Here is a 20,065-nt window from a genome sequence, read left to right as displayed (position 1 = left end):
AGTCAATTCTGTGTCTATTGTTTTTTTTTCTCTAGGTGCTGGATGCCAACAAATGCTTTGAAAAGCAATCGCATTCGGCTCTGTCTCTCCAGCTGGCAGCTTATTACTACAGCCTGCAAATCTATGCCCATTTGGCACCATGCTTCAAGGACAAGTGCCATCCTCTCTACAGGGTAAGCTCACATAGCTGTCTCTTTCCTCTCCGGTTCCACAATGCGGGCGATCCGCTGAAACGTCTTATAACATAAGATCTGTATAATGAGGGAGCTTATGTGTTATCAGGTCCCGGAACACCTTGTCGTCGTCTTCTCTATCCGTTTCTGCCTTCAAAAAGTTACACGATCTCAAGATTTGTTTTACTGTATTTACTGAAGCTTTTGAATATAAAGAGAGAGATGATGGTGCCCATAGCGACCAATCGGATTCGGTCTATCAGTTTCTAGGATGCAATAGAGGAATGAAAGATAGAATCAAATTGGTTTCTATGGGCAACATCACCTCATTTCATTTTTAGATGCCCCTTCGTTTCAGATGGTTATACAAAATATTCTATAGGTCTATACTAAAAAATAAATTAAGGATACTGTACTTGGGACCCCATATAACTTTCGGACCATAGAGACCTCCCATACTGTTATAGTCATTCAATCTAAAACAACTTTAATAAATCTGCTTATACAGTACATCAATAAACTATTACAGAAATGGCTGACCGGGCAAACCTATGTATTGGGGCTCTAGAACAGAACACTGCGATATCTGAGATACCGGGTGCGTTAGGCATAGGCAATGTCACTTAGAAGGATTGGGTAGGGAGTAGAATTCAATCTTCCCACTGTCAAGTGTCGGCGAAAACGGCTGCAGAACTGCCGAAAAACGTCCAGGAATTCGTCAAAACAGATCCAACTTGTTTTAAAGTCAGATCTGTTTTGTCGAATTTTGCCTTCAATGCTGTCGGAAACGGCTGCTATTTCCCTCATCGGAAATTACGGCTGGAATTGAATATACAGATGGAGCAGCTCCCATCGGATCAAATCGCCAATCGCCAGTCGTTGCCATCCGCTGGAAGGGGGCTCACACGCATGAGATGCTCTTGCGCCCCATTCCAACAAAGCCCTTCGCCCCGATGCCTCCCGACAGCTGCCCCCAGCTCCCCCCTAACCCTGCCCGTCTCCCTGGAGCAGAGACGGGTAGGGAAAGTGCTCCCTACCGCCATGTTGACGGGGACGCGCGTGTGTGTGAGATGCTCGCATGCCTGCATCAGATGAAGCGCTTCTCCATCGGCGATCGCCAGCTAAGGGAATCTGACGATTTTCAGCGCTCCATCTGTACTCCTCAGTGTAGATAAAGTAGAAGGTGCTAATGCACTAGCCAATCAGCTATGTTTGAAAAATGACAGTTAGGAGTTTATTGGCTGGTGCGTTATCTCCTTCCACTTTATCTCTTCACCAGGCTTAATACATCTGCCCCACTGTTCTTTGCTTTTTAGAAATCACTGCAGCATAATAGTTGTGTTGTAACCATTATCTGATGAATTGATCAGCTCCATACTCAGAATTGTCATCTCAGCCCGGATAACGGGTGTAAAGATTCCAGGTCCTTTACAAAATGACACGAACTCATCTTGCACCAATACCGTCTTTATCTCACTACTGGAAGCGTATACAAATCCTAGATTAGACTTTTGAGGCGCCCATCTGTTAAAAAGTTAATAAATAAAAATAATATGCTCAGAGTTCAGAATTCGCAGCACTAGATCCGTTCCGTGCGTAATCCCTCATCCCCTCGGCAGCTGTATTTGTACATAATTGTCTCACCTCTCTCTCTCCTCTTCCATGATGAACTGCTCAGTTCAGAAGGCCCAGGAGATAATTTATAGCAAGAATAAATTATATAGGAAAATATATCACAAAACCATTTTTTTTTTCTAGCCGGGGATTTTTTTCACCCCCAGCGCCGACCATAAATTCTACCAGTGAAACTCTATTAGGTGACCTATGGCAGAGGAACTTTAAATACAAATCTCAGTAATACACTTGTCTTCATCAAGCGCCATCCTTTTGTCTATAGATATTCAATTGCTGAAGCGGCCAAGCCTGTTCTGCTTGGACAAGTAATTTCATTACCAGTGGCAAAGTCAGCACTGCAGTCAGTGAAAGATTACTAGGCTTGCCGAACCTATCAATAATTGACATGAATAAATGCAGCAATAAAGAGAGGTTGCACAGAAAAGGTCATATACCAGGGCCATTCGGTCTTTAAAATACTTCTAGGGCAAAACTGCAAAACAACAAATTTTCTATTTGAAGGGTTTTTCGTGGAAGACATTTTTTTTTTTTTTTTAACCTACAACTATCTTCCCGGTATACAGCCTGCTTCTTGAAGATAAGCTACGCGTCGGCCATGTCAATGCAAATGATTAGCGACGGTGACAGCAGGCGAAGACGGGGAGACCGATGGTTTTTAGCTACATGACATGTTAAAAATAGGCATAGTTTCTATTCATTACTACAGAGGTTCAGCAGATCTCGTGCTCAGCAGAGATTCCGTGAAGTAGCTGTGTGCTCATAGTATACAGCTGCATTCATGCCAAGCAGCCCCTTTGCATGCCAAGTCACATGACATCTTCCAGCGTCGGACATCTTGTTTGCCGCAAAATGCATCTTTGTGGCCATGCAGTGTAACTAGGACGCACGTGGAGACTGTGCTGATTTAATTTTATACATCAGTCCTTGTGCGTCTTAGTCGCATTGTGTGGCGGCTAAGACGCATTTGCAGCAAGAGAAACACCCAACATTAGCAGTTACAAACACCCAACGTTACTGATGGTTACGACGAGAAAATGTAAGATATGTGTGGGGAAGGGAATGCCATGTTATATAAATTAAGTAGCCGATAACTTGTCGTAGTGTTCAGTCAACATTTCAGTCTTATGCAGGTGTTCTATTTAAGCATGAACGTAACTAGAGGTGTGCGTTCAGTGCCGTCCCCCCTGGTGTAATGTGTTAGTAAGAAATGTCACCCTGCAGCCAGTATCACTGCGGCAGTACCACCCAAATCATCCCCATCAGCCTCTACAGCAGCAGGGAGGGCCTAGAAGGTTGAAAGCTTTCCTCCTAAAGCTGATTGAGCTACAGTACATGCCTGAATTTTGCCCTTAAGCATGAAATCTCCAGGAGAGCTGTTAAGAGCATTGTGTGATTGGCGCAATCAGGGACATTTAACCCCTGATACCATGATATTTGTCAGCCAGTTACAGATAAACAGATGACAGATGAGAACTGTTTGGCCCATATAGTCCGCCCCTTAATTTACAAGAGTTGGGATCCCTGCCTGGCTATTACCAGTGGTCCGATTGAAGAAACGTAATCCTACAACTAACTGGTAGTGCGATATAGCAACAGCTATCACATGTGTCTGTCGGATGCTTCTGGGTAAATCCATGGGTGCCGCACGACCTCCCAACAGTCGCGATTCTGACAGTCAGTATACCGACATCGGAATCTGATTGTACCTGACTTACAGCAACTATTCTCCCTAGTGGGAAGAACAGAACTTGTGGTGAGCGCACCAGGCCCGCAAGGGGCTTCGATGCTCTTGTCCCCCCGTTGGAGTACCGGCAGCCGGGATTCGATGTCGGTATACTGACTGCCGGAATCCCTACTGTCGGCCCGCTATACCACACCAGAATCCATTGTGTGTTATAGAATTCGCTATTGAAATAAAATATTTATATATAGGTTTTTTAATTTTTGATTATTAATAAAAGACAGCTAAAATGGGAAATATTGGGAAATGGAAAAAAATATCAATAACTTTTTTACACAAAAACATTAATATTACAGTGGTCACAATGCAATATAAGAGGTCAGACAGAGGGCATCTCTTTCTGTTATGACATCATATACTGCACACACATCCAAGGGTAAAAGAGGAGTGGCTATATGTCACATGGCATTTCATGGGGGGCGTGGCCTGATTTGACTCCCTGGGGCAAATTTGCTAAACGTCCTTAAAAATGAAAAGAAGCAAGACCAGCCCATGAGACCATTGGCCCTTCTGCCATTGTCCCTGCACATACACAGTATCAAAGTGCCTGTTGATGCCCAGTTACAGCCATTTAGCTGCGGGTAGAGATCGGTCTGCCATCCCTGCTGTACAGAATAGCTCCACAGATCTGCAGAGACGAAGTACCTGGCGTACCACCTCATCAGCATGCCCAGACGGGGCTACTATGTATGTATCTCTGCACCAGGCCCAGTAATAGATGGACAAGTTTGTACATTTATAGTGCTCAATGCCTTCCATTACTTATTAGCAAAGGACATATTCAGGGAATAATGAGCCACAGATAACGTCTACGCGAGTATACAGTAACGACTTAACCTGCCCAATAAAAATATGTGTTTAGCTAATAAAATGTTAATGTGGGATTGAAAAAAAAATAAGAAATGAAATCATCTGAATTGATAGGACTGTAAATGTGCAAAATTTCATTATAAAATTCCATTTAAAACTATAATTTATAGCAGCCATGTTCAGGCCACTGTAATATAATTCCCGTCCCCTGTGCAATCAGTACCACACTCTTCTGTCCTAAAAACGAAAATTGAAAAACGAGAGCTGAATATTCACTCTGGATTTCCGGCTATATATTTTATTGTAGACTAATTATTCCGTTATAAATCTAATTGTCTGCAAGAGTAATCATTGCCTGTGCTGCGCTATTACATAATACAGACTTGTAAAAAATATATATATTTATAAATGCTAATGAAATATGACTTATGAGAAATGTTTTACTGCTTTTTATATTTCATTTGATTCATCTCTGTATTTCATTTGCAACCTCTGTTCCGGGACTGCGGGCCTGTGTGTTAGATTGCCGCTATACAGGTGTATACAGAATGATGGGCAGCATACTCGTCTGTGTTTCAGGCGTTAAAATATAAAATAAAAGGCAAGGTTCTGCAGCGATGACAACTCATCAGTATAGCATTTGGGACCTGTTATTTGCCAGGTCATCACTTCGGGCCTGGTTTCAGACCTGCTCGCTGGGCTGCAAGTATTTGGGGCCCAGTAAACAAGTAAACTCTGCCCCTACATAAGGATAATTCCGCCTATGTGCACGGCTGCAGCGGTGCACATTAGGGGGAAATGATTCGGAATCACTCGTGATGTAAAGGTTTTCCCCTCTGTTCGCAGCGTGGGGAAGTAGTCGCTTCCAATCCCCCTTCAGCCAGGCAGGTTTGCATAGGATATGGTACTGTGGTACTTGTGCATGTGCTGTATCGCATGCGATCCTTATTCCCTGCTGCCGGGAGGGCGTCCGGCCCAGAGCTCTTACGAGCAGCACATATGATCTCCGGCTCTGATACGTATGGGTCCAGGCATCGGATCGGATGGCACACAAAATGCATAATGTTAAGGGGGCTTACCAGGGACTTCGAAGGCTGTGGGCTGAAGGCCGCCGCTGATTACATCAGCGCCCCTCCCTCCCAACTGCCAGAGTGCCCCGGCGTTCTCTGTGGCACGTCCAGAAAACACTGCATTACTGCCCTCAAACGGCCCTGTGAGCAGCCAGTGAAGGCTTCCCTTTGCTGGCCATCTTCTTCCTGACAGCTACTGTCTTCGCAGAACAGCGAGCTGGTCTGAATTGGCCCTTATGTGTGGCCATCATGTAGCCTCATTCCCCATGACCCCATTTGTCTTTCCAGCCTCACACCATCCCTCACTGTCCTCTCCAGCCTAAAACATCCCTGTATGTATGCTCCAGCCTCATGCCCCCATCTCTTTGAAGCCTTTGCCCCCTTCTTGTGCTCCAGCCTCATGCCTTCCATGTCTCTCCAGCCTCACAGCATTTCTTAATGTTCTCTCCAGCCTATAGTCATGAAGCTAGAAATGACCTAGTGCTAGGCAGACGTACATAACAGTTTTATCATCCAGAAAGACATATCTTTAACATGCTACATACTATTTTGACTCTATTTTAATGAAAGTTAAACTAAAAAAAAAACAAAAAAAAACGAATGGCGGGTTTCACTCCGCTTCTCATGTGTAAACATGAAAGAGTGACTCCTAGATCCCCCTTTTTATAGGTACATACGTGTCCTCCACTGTTGCTGTATTTGCGCCAATCAGCCCTTTGTGGTGCACCAGGTACGGTGCCACTTAACTGCCACCTAGTATCTTTCTCGCTTGAATATTAATTTTAATCCTAATGTGATACGTCACAACTTCATAAGGGCTGCATGAGACTGAGTGTATAACTGTACACAAAGCACCACAATGCAGCGGGCAAGGCTTATATTCACATTCTGTCCCGTTGTGCATCATACAGGACAGAGCCACCGGTCCCCGTGCCAGGGATCGTTGACTGTATTCTACGATTGTTAGGCGCCGGGCCAGTCGCATGTGCAGTACCAGCAGCATTACTGTGCATGTGCAAAAGCCTAGTTTCTATGGGCTGCGTCGGCTGCAGCCTGTAGAAGCCAGCTATGGTTGTGCAGTAAGGCATGAACTGGCTTCCTACAGGAAGCCAGTTCTCTGTCTATTACAGTCTGGACTGGCAGTCCCGGAAAGAGGGAACACCTCCCAATGGGATTGCCAATCATGCGGGTGACTGGCCGGTAGGGCTTCCAATAAAAAAGTCACTGACTAGTCACACTCGCTTCACTAACGCTGAAGAGGTGTTGGATTTTACCTGGTAGGTAAAAACCACCCCTGATTGAGGACACAGCCTGCCGTTTTACAAAACAGAGCGCTTATTTGTAGTCCGTATACCAAGTAAACCCATATCAATAGCTTATGACAGAAGAAAGGTTGCCAGCTCTGATGAGACCTTAACATAGGTCTCGTAGCTAAATAAGTCGTCTCTGCTGGTTACATTGCAATAATATCTCTATTATAGTATTTCTGTAGTTGTGGCATCTAAGACAGGCCAATTAAGTAAAGCAATCATCAGGCGAGACCTTTGTGGTCAGAGATTGTCTTGCGTATCACTGGATGAGCTGCACTTCCAGCACGTCGATTATCCAAAGCGGAGAGAGAGGAACGCGCTCTTGACAGTATTTTTCTTACCAATTGGTCATTTTAAAATCACTGACTTGGCAACAGCAGTCATAGTCTCACACCACTTCATTTATTCCTCCTCTTCCAAGACCTCTATTGATGTCCTTCAGTAGATTTCATTTATTTTTAAAAAGTCAAATATACCGTAAAAGCCAAATATTACAGCTTCTGGGAAAACATTCCACAGATGTGTGTTTGTGATTGACGCAAGACCACCGTTACAACGTGGGCCTCAGGGTGAAGATCCCTGTGATTTCCTATTTAATTAAACGTTATTAGTGAGAACGAGAAAGAAAGAGTTTCAATGGCAGAAGCAACTCGGCGAAGCCTACTTGGTAGTCTGCTGGGAGACGTGTATCGTAATACAGAATCTCTTACCAGTCTGCTGTCATATGTGACTTGTCAGACGCCAGACTGGCTTCTAGGCTGTAATGTGTCCTAATTGAGTGATCAGAACACTATTGATCTTACAGTCCATTTAATTCCGTCAAGATCGACAGTTCTCATCAGCTGAAGGAGTCCGTCTGTCAGCAGAAAGATACCATTATTTGGTATAGTGACACTTCTTTCAAAAAAAGACGTGAAAGTACATTTTGTAATCAGGATGAAACCAGGTCTGCTCTAAAATTTAGCACGATCATTGATTTAACCACTTCGGTGACTTATTACCAGCCAGTGCGTGCCCACAGAGACTTGCCTCTGTAAAATGAATAGGAATAGTTTTTTATTTGCTCTGTTTTTTTTGTTTTTGTTTTTTTTAAATAACAATGTGCTATCATAAATAGAGAGATTCGGTACTTATGTAGTATCTGGGCTGCCGATTTTTTGATTGTATGCCTTAAGTTAAGGCATACAATCAGATGCGATGCGATGCGATATCGCATCGCATCGCATCCGATATCGGATGCGATGACCCGATTTTTCCATAGGAATCAATGTTAAAATGATTCCTATGGAAAAATGGGTCCTTTTCATACCCCTACTATCCAAGTGGGCATGGAGTTGGATATAAACCTGTGGCGAGCGTAGCGAGCCACCGAGCCCGAAGCGTGGCGAGCGAAGCGAGCCCCGCGAGGGGACGGTATTCGTCCCCTCGCGGGGCTCGCTTCGCTCGCCACGCTTCGGGCTCGGTGGCTCGCTACGCTCGCCACAGGTTTATATCCAACTCCATGCCCACTTGGATAGTAGGGGTATGAAAAGGACCCATTTTTCCCATTGAATTCCATGTTAAAATGGACTCAGTCCATTTTAACATTGATTCCTATGGAAAAATCGGGTCATCGCATCGCATCGCATCGCATCGAATCGCATGGTCGCATGCGATGCGATGCGATCTCCCGATCCGACCCGATTTAGAAATCGGCAGCCCAGATACTACATAAGTACCAGAGATTCTTATTGGGTAGCACTGTTCACGTCAAGACCCTCAAGGGTTCTGCATTGCCTAGCAGAATACATAAATTAGCAAAAAAAAAAACAAGAAAACAATGAATTAAAGTACAAGGCAATTTAGGACAAATATATGGTAAATAAAGAAAGATTCACCAGGGAACAGGACACTGAAATTATTAGGGTGTTAGAGACCAAAGGATAGGTGCTGTTGAAATGAGTAATGAGTTTCACCGACGGCATTGGAATCCTGACATCAATGTAGATGCCAATGCAGGAATCGGGCAGCATCCGATTTTAAGTATACAGGGATTTTTAGGGCAATATTCATTACGGGGTGGGGGGTTTGAGCAGCTAACGACGAGTTATATGGCGAGCATTGTCGATAGTTTGCCGTTAGTATTCAACTCAACTCCCCCGGGGTACGCTGCATTTGCGGTGAACCTCGCAGTTTAGGGGAATCCCAGAACGTAGAATATGGCGAGCGGCCGGCGAGGGGGGCTGGACAGCGAGTATGGCTTTTTCTTGCAAAAAAAAAAGCTATCCTCTCCATATAAACCCCCTTGAAAGAATATACCCCTTTGTGTTAGGCTAGGAGGGGGGGGGGGGGGTGTGTGAAGGGGAAGGTTAGGGTGAGACACTTAAAAGGGGTGGAGGGTTTAGGCACTAATGGGGAGATTTTTTGATAGGTTGTGTGGGAGGAGTTAGCGATAGACCTCAGGGAAAGGGTTATGCAATAATGGAGAGGATTGGGTTTAGTCAATAAAAATGGGCGTGATAGTTTCTGGGGGAGGGTTAGGCTGCATCAGGGGAAGGGCTAGGCTGCAGGTGGGGGGGGGGTTAGGGGAGACACTAATTATACCTACCCAGCCCCTGCCTGGATTATATGTAGCGGGATTCCACTCCCGCCATCCTGTCCATCCGTAATGCATACTGATTCCTTGTGCAAGGCTATAAATCATAGACCACAGTTACTGTAGCATAGTATTACAACTTTAATCTGCGATATTAAAATACAACGCTTGTGCTTAAAATAAAATGTAGAACTTCCTACAGTGTAAGGAGGCTATTCAAGGAGACAATTTTAAGAGTTTTCACATACCTCCCAACTTTGTCACTTTAGGATGCGGGACGATGCTGCGGGGGCGTGGCCTATACTCGCGGCTCTTCCGCGAGGCCACGCCCCCATTTTGCCGCTATGGGGGCATGACCCAGAGGCTCTTTGAGCCTCTAGCCATGCCCCCAGCCCCCTGGCTATTTCCCGCTGCTTAGCAGCTGACAGGGGGGACTCTCAACAGCCCCCCCACACCGCGGGACACTGCCGCCCGCGGGTGGGACAGCGGGACAGGCCCTGACAATCGGGACTGTCCCGATAAAATCGGGACTGTTGGGAGGTATGGTTTTCAGGTTCTAAGGAATGGGAACTTCTTTACCTGTAAACACAGCTTGAAGAATAAAGGAGAGAAATCACTTGAAGGTCATCTGTAGCATCTGGTAATATAGACTGTATTCAAAATTGGTCGATTTCAGGGGAATAAAGAAACTTTTTGGGTTCTTCCTATTAAATGTCATTATTCATTTCATACTGGAAGAGTATGGGCAGCATGGACGATGCAATGGTTAGCATTACTGCCTCACAGCACCGAGGTCATGGGTTCAATTCCCAAATACACTGGTAGGTTAATTGGCTCCCAACAAAATTAACCTTAGAATGTCTGTGTGTGCGTGTACATGTGGTAGAGAATATAGATTGTCAGCTCCACTGGGGCAGGGACAGATGTGATAATAACTGCCAATAAATAAATAAGAGTCTAGCCACATATGCATAGCTGCTTACCATGTACTATGGAGCGGGAGGTGGACGCAAATGTTGTTGTACAAAGCAGCAGGAGGTGCCTTTACTAAATCAGACCTGTGCTGCCAGCTTATAATTACTTCTCATAGAACATGAATGAGGCATGTTTGGTGGAGGCACATTTAGAGGGACATTTGTAAGAGGTGGAAGGATGCAGCTTTCAAACATAGTAGTCATTTATTTATAAGGCGCCAAAAAGTGTCCGCAGCGCCGTACATAGCAAACAAAAAAACAAATGACAAGGTAACGTACAGGGTGTGTTGATAAAATACAGCATACATAGGGGTATAGCTGGTAGAACTAAAATCAGCATCAGTTCTGAAGTAGGTAGATACATAAGATAGAATCTTTGATGTTTGTATGATAGAAGAGCTTCTAATGTATAAAATTTGTTACAGACCTTGTAAAATGTTTTTTACAGGAAGTTTTAATGCTGAAGAATGTATACAGTATAATGTTATTGTGTTGAATCAGTAGGTCTATGGCTATGGGGTATATTCAATGCGGGCGGCAAGCTTTACGGCTAGCAGTGCCGATAGCTCGCCGTCAGAGTACTCAACGGCCTCCCCTTCACTCACCTTTCTACCTTGACTGTTCCCTGAGGCAAGATGGAAACGGCGAGTGTGGCCATCAAACCGTTGTGGCTCGCCATAAAAATGAAGCAGGCTCCCTGCATTTGCGGTGAACCTCACCGTTTAAGGGAATTGAACAGCGAGTATTTTGTCGGAACATTGAATAGGGCAAGTATCCAGCGAGGGGGTTTGACGGCAAGGATGACTTGCCCTCACCGACAACAAACCATCCTCGCAGTAGAAGCCCCTTTGCCGCCTGCATTGAATATAGTTGTCTTTAATGGACTTCTCTGTCTTACCTCTGTGAGTGGTACTGAGATGAGAAACACATTTGACTTTTTTATAGTTATAGTATTTGTACTTATCACCATTGAGTGTTTGGTAGCTGTTACTTTATTATTTATTATTTATTTCCAATTTCTTATATAGCGCAGCAGATTCCGTTACAGTTTCTTATATAACGCAGCAGATTCCGTTACAGTGTCTTATATAGCGCAGCAGATTCCGTTACAGTGTCTTATATAGTGCAGCAGATTCCGTTACAGTGTCTTATATAGCGCAGCAGATTCCGTTACAGTTTCTTATACAGCGCAGCAGATTCCATTACAGCGTCTTATATAGCGCAGCAGGTCCCGTTAGTGTCTTATATAGCGCAGCAGATTCCGTTACAGTGTCTTATATAGCGCAGCAGATTCCGTTACAGTGTCTTATATAGCGCAGCAGATTCCGTTACAGCGTCTTATATAGCGCAGCAGATTCCGTTACAGTCTCTTATATAGCGCAGCAGATTCCGTTACAGTGTCTTATATAGCGCAGCAGATTCCGTTAGTGTCTTATATAGCGCAGCAGATTCCGTTACAGTTTCTTATACAGCGCAGCAGATTCCATTACAGCGTCTTATATAGCGCAGCAGGTCCCGTTAGTGTCTTATATAGCGCAGCAGATTCCGTTACAGTGTCTTATATAGCGCAGCAGATTCCGTTACAGTGTCTTATATAGCGCAGCAGATTCCGTTACAGCGTCTTATATAGCGCAGCAGATTCCGTTACAGTCTCTTATATAGCGCAGCAGATTCCGTTACAGTGTCTTATATAGCGCAGCAGATTCCGTTACAGTTCCTTATATAGCGCAGCAGATTCCGTTACAGTGTCTTATATAGCACAGCAGATTCCGTTACAGTTTCTTATACAGCGCAGCAGATTCCGTTACAGCATCTTATATAGCGCAGCAGATTCTGTTACAGCGTCTTATATAGCGCAGCAGATTCCGTTACAGTGTCTTATATAGCGCAGCAGATTCCGTTACAGTGTCTTATATAGCGCAGCAGATTCCGTCACAGTGTCTTATATAGCGCAGCAGATGCCGTTACAGTTTATTATATAGCAAGTAGATTCCGTTACAGTGTCTTATATAGCGCAGCAGATTCCGTTACAGTGTCTTATATAGCGCAGCAGATTCCGTTACAGTGTCTTATATAGCGCAGCAGATTCGTTACAGTGTCTTATATAGTGCAGCAGATTCCGTCACAGTGTCTTATATAGCGCAGCAGATTCCGTTACAGTGTCTTATATAGCGCAGCAGATTCCGTTACAGTGTCTTATATAGTGCAGCAGATTCCGTTACAGTGTCTTATATAGCGCAGCAGATTCCGTTACAGTGTCTTATATAGCGCAGCAGATTCGTTACAGTGTCTTATATAGTGCAGCAGATTCCGTTACAGTTTCTTATATAGCGCAGCAGATTCCGTTACAGTTTCTTATATAGAGCAGCAGATTCCATTGCGCCTTACAATAGTAGACAGAGATAAAACAAACTGGGTAACGACAGACAGACTTGGAGGTAAGAGGGCCCTGCTGCAAGCTTACAATCTTACTTTAGTGCATGCTCACGTTTTTGAGTAATGTTCTCTAAAAACCCTGATTCCTTCAGTTTCAAAGAGGAACCAAGAGGAACAATATAAAAAAGGTATAAAAAAGAAACGTGCATCCGCAGAATAAAAGCATTGTGCTCCCGTGCAAATTCACATGGGAACAAATAAACCAGAACCGGGCCCTTAATGTTTGTAATAATCACACTGTTCCCACAGACAGAAGTCCAGAAAACATGGCCTTTTTAGGGGTACAGATGGAGCGCCTCTCATACAGCGCCAGGAATCGCCAGAATGCCCCCACTGGCGATCGCCGATGGAGAGGCGCTCCATCTGACTGGGAGAGGCGCTCCATCTGTCTCACACGCACGTCCCAGTAACTCAGCGGCGGGGAGTGGAAACCCTGCCTGTTTTCGCCTCACGGAGACGAGCAAGGTTAGAAGGTGGGGGCGACAGCCACCAGCTGAATGAGTCCCTCTCCATCTGTACTTGAGGATTGTATCTGAAAATAACTGGGCGACAGAGAAATAGATTTCATCCTCTGCTCGGAAAATCATAGATAGACCTTGTAGAGGTGGAACTAATTGCCGATCACTCTTAGTTTAGTTTATCTTCAATATTAATAATGCTCTAATTTAAGGAATGCTCAGTATTTGTACTGAGACTTCTTATCTATGCACTTAGGGTCTGGTGTATCTAAAAGTAAAGAGAAGCACATACTGTAGATTACAAGGATACTATGTATAAAATGCATGCTTTTCCTCTTATTTTATTAATTTCCTACTACTCACAATTTTTCCTCTGTTACTTTATTTATTTCCTTCTTCTCTCACTTTTTCCTCCGTTACTTTATTTCCTGCTTCTCACACTTTTTTATTTATTTCCTGGTTTGCTTTTTTCTTTGCACTCTGTACATTGTTTTCTTACTGTATGTTGTTTTTGCCTTTCTAAAAATGTAAAAAAAAAAAAAAAAACCTGTAGCTGCCAATTAGACCTCTCCATGCAGACAATCGGAATTGAGCAGAACCTTTTTTTTTCCTCTTCCCACATGTGATAACATTGCAATTTTTTTTTTTAACTTGCCGCACAAAGATGGTATTTTTATTGTAATAAAAGTATTTCCCAGTTTATGCTTTTATGTGTGTATAAACTAAACCTGTGCATACACTACTATAGAGTGTAAGCTTGCGGCAGGGCCCTCAAACCACCAAGTCTGTCTGTTGTTACCCAGTTTGTTTTATCACTGTCTGCTATTGTAAAGCGCAACGGAATCTGCTGCGCTATATAAGAAACTGATAATAATAATAATAATACTATATAATTATCTGGCATATCTGGCTTGTTGAATTGAAAATTTAGTAATCTATGAGATTGAATGTCAGTTGACCATTTGCACCCAAACGGTGGAAGATAATTGAGAATTGCATAATTGTATATACAGTATAATGTATGCCCAGCATAAGTAATTTTTATAGTTAACATTTAAAAAAGACTCTTGCCTTTATTATTATTATTATTATTATTATTATTGTTATGAATATTATTATTATACTAAAAATGGCACTTGATAAATTCTTGGGTACTTGTTTCCTAGAACGGCCACAACGATTTTGATCGGGTCGGAAAAATCGCGTCGGTCGCATGCAATGCGACCGACGCGATGGACCCGATTTTTACATTGAATCAAATGTGAGTAGGGTCCCAGGGACCCTATTTTACATTGGATTCAATGTAAAATTGTCCCCAGACCCCAAATGGCCCCATTGTGACCGGTACCCCACGATTGACGCCAACCCGAAGCGTGGCAAGCGGCGACGGTACGCGTCCTACTACCTTTTCATACCCCTACTATCCACGTCGGCGTGGAGTTGAGAATATAAAATGTGGCGAGCGCACCGAGCCCGAAGCGTGGCGAGCATTACTTCACAGGTATCCGCGTCCCCTCGCGGGGCTCGCCACGCTTCGGGCGCGGTGGCTCGCTGCGCTCGCCACACTTTATATTCTCAACTCCACGCCGACGTGCATTTTTTATTTTTAAAAAATGTAAAGTTAACCCACATACAGTATATGAAATAGAACATCCAACACTTCCCAACTGAACAGGGGGAGATAAGATGGGTGTGGTATTGGGTTCCGACAGTCGGGATCCTGACAGGCCAGACTGAGACAGCATGGCAAGCACAACGAAGCACAACAAAGACCCTTGCGGGGCCACTATTCTATTCTCCCTCTATGGGGGTCGTGGACACCCATGAGGGAGTATAGCCGGTGGCTGTTGGGAACCTGTCTGTCTGTGTTTTAACAGTCGGGATCCCGTCCGGCACCCGATAAGACTGGGTACACACTGGATCAATATATAGTACTGTTTCATTCGTTTATGTAACCAACGCTATATTGGTGGTGGGTGTTGAACGTATGTCATTGAGCGAAGTGGTTCACAGACCTATCTCATCGGCACTGCAGCACAGCCAATGTCAGCAGTCAGCGAACGTTTTTGGCTGTGTGTGCGGGCAACTCGTTTAATCACTCATATTCTTGCTGCAGCGATTATCCCTATTGCAATACACATGCAAATGTGAAAATGTAACATGGACACTGCTTAGCCTGTTTATGTCTGATATTTAAAAGGGCAGTGCTGTTACTAGCTGTCTCTTGTTAGTAAAAGCATTGCTCTTTTAAAAAATTTCAATTTAAAAAAAAATAAACAAACCACCATGTCTCTTAACACACCTGGGAGAACGGGTGCTAGAGATACAATTAATTGTTAAATAAAAGACCAGAATTGGGGGTAGCTTGCCAAACAGGAATGCCTGAGGATATGATGGATGAGAGTTGGATACATTAAAGAGCTGTCCAAAACTCATTATATTTTGCAATAATGCAATTTGCATATAAATAGTGTGAGTACCCATCTCTATGCATTGAGTAATCTGGGATGAAAAAGTTGCTAGTTTAATCAACAGTTTATTTACACAAGATATACTCTGCTACCACGCAGACGTCACACAGTGTCTTAGACTCTGGATTACTGTATCGCTGCACATTTTCTATGATTTGTATTATTATTCAAAAACAATGCAATGCTTTTTTTTTTGTTAATTCTGCGAGAGATCAAGTACCCATTGTATTAATTATTCAAAACCCTAAAAGTGTTAAATAGCTTACAAAGGCAATGGGGGGGGGGGGGGGGTGGTGTAGCTTGCCAAAAAGTATTGCTTCACAATGTGATGGATGAGAGATGGAAAGGAGCTGTCAGAAACTCATTAAGTTTTGCAATAATGTAATTTGCATACAAATAGTACTAGTACCCATCTCTTTGTACTACGTAATCTAGGATGACAAAGTTGCTAGTTACATCAACAGTTTGTTGAAGCCTTAAACTAAGATAGCAGTCGGGAAACACTACCCCTCCCCCTTCCAGCAGTTTATTTGTTTTTGGATTTTGAGTTTAAACTGTATTTTTAATACAATACAAAATCTTTATTGGTGACATTGCAAATGGTATTGTTGTATGCTGCAGAGCAGACACACCGGGAGGGGTAAAACAAATGGTTGATGATCTGGGTAGACTATAGAAATGGTCAAGTGCAAGGCAATTACAGTTTAATGCCAAAAAATACAAAATCATGCACCTGGGTCTCAAAAATCCCAAGGCTAAATTTAGTTTCAATGGCACTATAATGGAAACCACTGAGGAGGAGAGACATCTAGGTGTCACTATTTCGGGTGACTTAAAGGCAGGTAGGCAATGAAGAAGGCAAGTCAGATGCTTGGTTGCATAGGGAGAGGTATCAGCAGTAGAAAGTAGTAATGCCACTGTATAGGTCATTGTTACGACCTCATCTAGAGTATTGTGTTCAGTTCTGGAGGCCATATCTCCAGAAGGATATAAATACATTAGAGACTGTACAAAGAAGGGCAACTAAAATGGTGCATGGCCTACATCACAAAACGCACCAGGAAAGACTATATATATGTAGTTATTATTTATTTATTAACAGTTTCTTATATAGAGCAGCAGATTCCGTTGCGCTTTACAATAGTAGACAGTGATAGAACAATCTGGGTAACAACAGACAGACTTGGAGGTAGGAGAGCCCTGCTGCAAGCTTACAATCTAGGGACATAGGAGGCAAACACAAGGACAGGCACCAGTAATAGCATAGCAGTCCCACCAAGTTACAAGTCCAGAAGGGAAGCTATATAATACATAAGTGCCTCAGAGGGTTTTGCGTGTAGAACTTAAATATTATAGGCTTGCCTAGAGAGATGAGTTTTCAGGGAAAGTTTGGAGACTAGTGGAGAGTCTTATTGTGCATGGAAGGGCATTCCATAGGATGAAATCTGAGGAATAATTACTTCACAGAAAGGGTAGTAGACAAGTGGAATAGCCTCCCATCAGAGATGGTAGAGGCTAAGACAGTAGAACAATGTAAACATGCATGTGATAGACAAAAGTATAACCTTACATAGAAATAAGGATCAAATAGGGTTTGGGGTACCAATATGCTTAAAAAAAGGGGCAGCCTAGATGGGCTGAATGGTTCTTATCTGTTGTCAAATTCTATGTTCCTCTTACCGCTTTCACATTGCTATGCTCGGTCGGACCCAGGTCTGGCACTGTCACATTAAATTGTGTGTTGCCCTGTGTACAATGGGTGACCTGGTTTTAACCCCTCTTATGACCCGGGTCGAATTGCCAGTTTGATCGACCCGGGTTATTCAGCATGGTGCTTTCACACAGCTGGGCCCAGCAACAACCCGGCAATTACCCGGGTTTGAGGTGTGATGTGAATGGGGTGTATAATTATATTATACAGAAGATGTACTGTGTTGCCATTAAGCTGCCATATATGGTGATTCCTTCGGCCCTGGCATATTTCCACCAATTTTGTTTAACTACGGTCAGCCTACTTGTTGCATATAATAAGATTGTCAGTGGTAGGAATACTAGGAGACAGGAGTGGATAGACCACTATCTGTCAGATCTTGTTGTGAAAGTTCATATATCCATACAATTGCTTGTAGCCTATATTATATGTACCGTGGGGCCCCCGTTACCTCTTCTCAACCCAGAACATGCTGCTGCAGTGTGGCATTTGATGTGTTTTAACTCTTTGAGTGCCGAGTGAATTATTACGGCCACGATTATGGCCACAACCCTGTAATGTACCTGGGCCCTTCCAGACTCTCTACTGCCCTGCTTCTATATGACAGGGACAGAGTCAAAACACAGTGGAATGTTTTTAAAGCGCTGATTACAAAGAAATTTGGTAACTTTTATACACAAATCGATAAAACACACAAGACCGGTGTGAAATATTGAAACAATTGACGCCATGCCATACCACTTCAATAGAAAAAATAATCATAAAATCTCCACTATATAAAAAGGCAATCAGTGCAACGTTCCTTCAGTCAGATTAGTAAAGCTGTAATGGGAGATTAGAAAGCATTAGCGATGCATATAGAATATTGTTAGTGCAATGCCATGCAGTTATCCCGTGCCTTCATAGACTGCCTCCAAATGAGCAATTTCCTCAGAACAATATCAAATGGCCACTTTCAGAATGCTTTGGAACAAATTAGTAATAACACATAGCCGTCATTTCACATCTCCATAATAGCTGTTTTCACTCCGTTATATGACACAAAAGTGTTATACCCATTTCACACCGGCCACCCGGCATATTTGATTGCCGGGTCATTTTGCTGGGTGAAACATGACCCCAATTCACACCAGAAGCAAATTACCGGGTTAAAGCTTTTCAACCCGGTAATTTGTAAATTGTGATTCTGATTGGCCACAATGTGACTTCCTGCCAATCAATCAATTTGGTGTGCTTTTTAGAGGAGCCCAAAATGCTTGTAGTCTTTATGCTGAACCGATGTCTTCTTGGTGGATGTCTTGCGAATGGGTCGAAATGTTGACTTTGGATTCTGTTATTTATGCATTATAAATAGCTCTTTATTGGACTGCTGAGTGTCTGCCTTCATTCCTGACCTTTGACTTGTAACATAATATATATATATATATATATATAACTCACGATTTGCTGGCACTCGGTGGTCACAAATCAATAAAACTGGGGGCACTTTAAATGAGAGTTGTCTTCAAACAAAGTTCTGAACGCTGCTGTCATCGATCGATATATATATATATATATATATATATATATATATATATATATATTTTTGCCTTCAATCTGGTAGCTCCAGAATAAAGACAGCAGGCGCCAAAACATAAACACATAAGTAGCGTCAAGTACACTAGTCAAACAGAACCCATCACCATAGATAGATACAGTAGATATACATACATAAATATACTGTGTGTCATGCTGTAAATAACAGTAAATTAAGCACAATAGGAGAATTAATACGCACACTGTTTACTTGAACATACTGATAAAAGATGTGACGTTATTCCTGTTACAGGCGACACAGAGCCCAACCAGTGTGACATAAGTGAAATCCATTTGTTTGTTTTGTGTTTTCTTGATGTTTGAACGTATTTGCCGTAAATGCGCATTCAATATAAAAGAGATGAGGCATTGTTATTTCAACTATGCAGAAATAGTCTGGTAACCTTTTGTGTTCCCGTGAATGCCTAGAACAATGCAGCTCTGCGAGGAGGAACAAAATGAGCAACAATCTGAAACTTTTAATAACAGAGCTTTTCATTTACACTGGGGAAAGCGTGTTCTTTAAGCTGTCACTCAGCATCTAAACCTTAACCAATTGCTTTTAAATGCTTTTGACAGACTGAAAAGATAAGTATTCCATCTAGCGCGACTGGCTTTTCCTTCTATATTTTATTTTCGAGTGATTGTGCTGCTAACAGGTTACATGTTACTTGATTGTTCGGATTTTCTGGCTTGTCATTTAAAGATTCGGAGGGGTAATCGCAGAACCTGCGCGTTCATGTCTCAATTTAGCTTCTTCTCCCTAAGCACAGCCAGGCCTAATCCCTGGGAGAATTTGTGAAGGACTCCTGGCTGCGAGCTGGTTTTTACGTCTGCTTACGGTCAAGAAAAGCTTATGGTTAAGGTTGTTTACAAAAGCCGTATTCCTAATGAAATGGTGCCAAATGTATTAGCCTCCGAGGTTGGCGGCCGCGCGTGAAGCCGGCCTAACCTCGGATGTTTTTTTTTTAAAAGGGGCAATCATTTACAAGGAAAAACGCGATTTTTAAAAAAAGTTTCATTGAATTTTACATACACAGATTGCACGGATCTGACTGATCAGTGCATGCTTGATGTTCAGCAGTGTTTGGTATACTCGGCAACCAAATACGAACTTCACCATCAG

At 43.0% G+C, this 20,065-nt stretch overlaps 1 protein-coding gene across 1 annotated transcript in view; it reads left to right on the top strand.

The window, feature by feature from the left end:
• The window catches only part of NBAS (NBAS subunit of NRZ tethering complex), a 540,465-nt gene that overhangs the window by 302,378 nt on the left and 218,022 nt on the right, over positions 1–20,065 (top strand). Inside the window, exon 40 of the mRNA XM_083178566.1 lies at positions 36–173. Coding sequence (XP_083034692.1) covers positions 36–173 — 138 coding nt within the window. The remainder of the gene's footprint in view (positions 1–35; positions 174–20,065) is intronic.

The sequence above is a fragment of the Crinia signifera genome, chromosome 3, assembly GCF_055691185.1.
Source record: "Crinia signifera chromosome 3, ASM5569118v1, whole genome shotgun sequence".
Taxonomy (NCBI): Eukaryota; Metazoa; Chordata; class Amphibia; order Anura; family Myobatrachidae; genus Crinia; species Crinia signifera.
The sequence above is the reverse complement of the archived record's forward strand: the minus strand, read 5'-3'. Positions and strand labels throughout refer to the sequence as shown.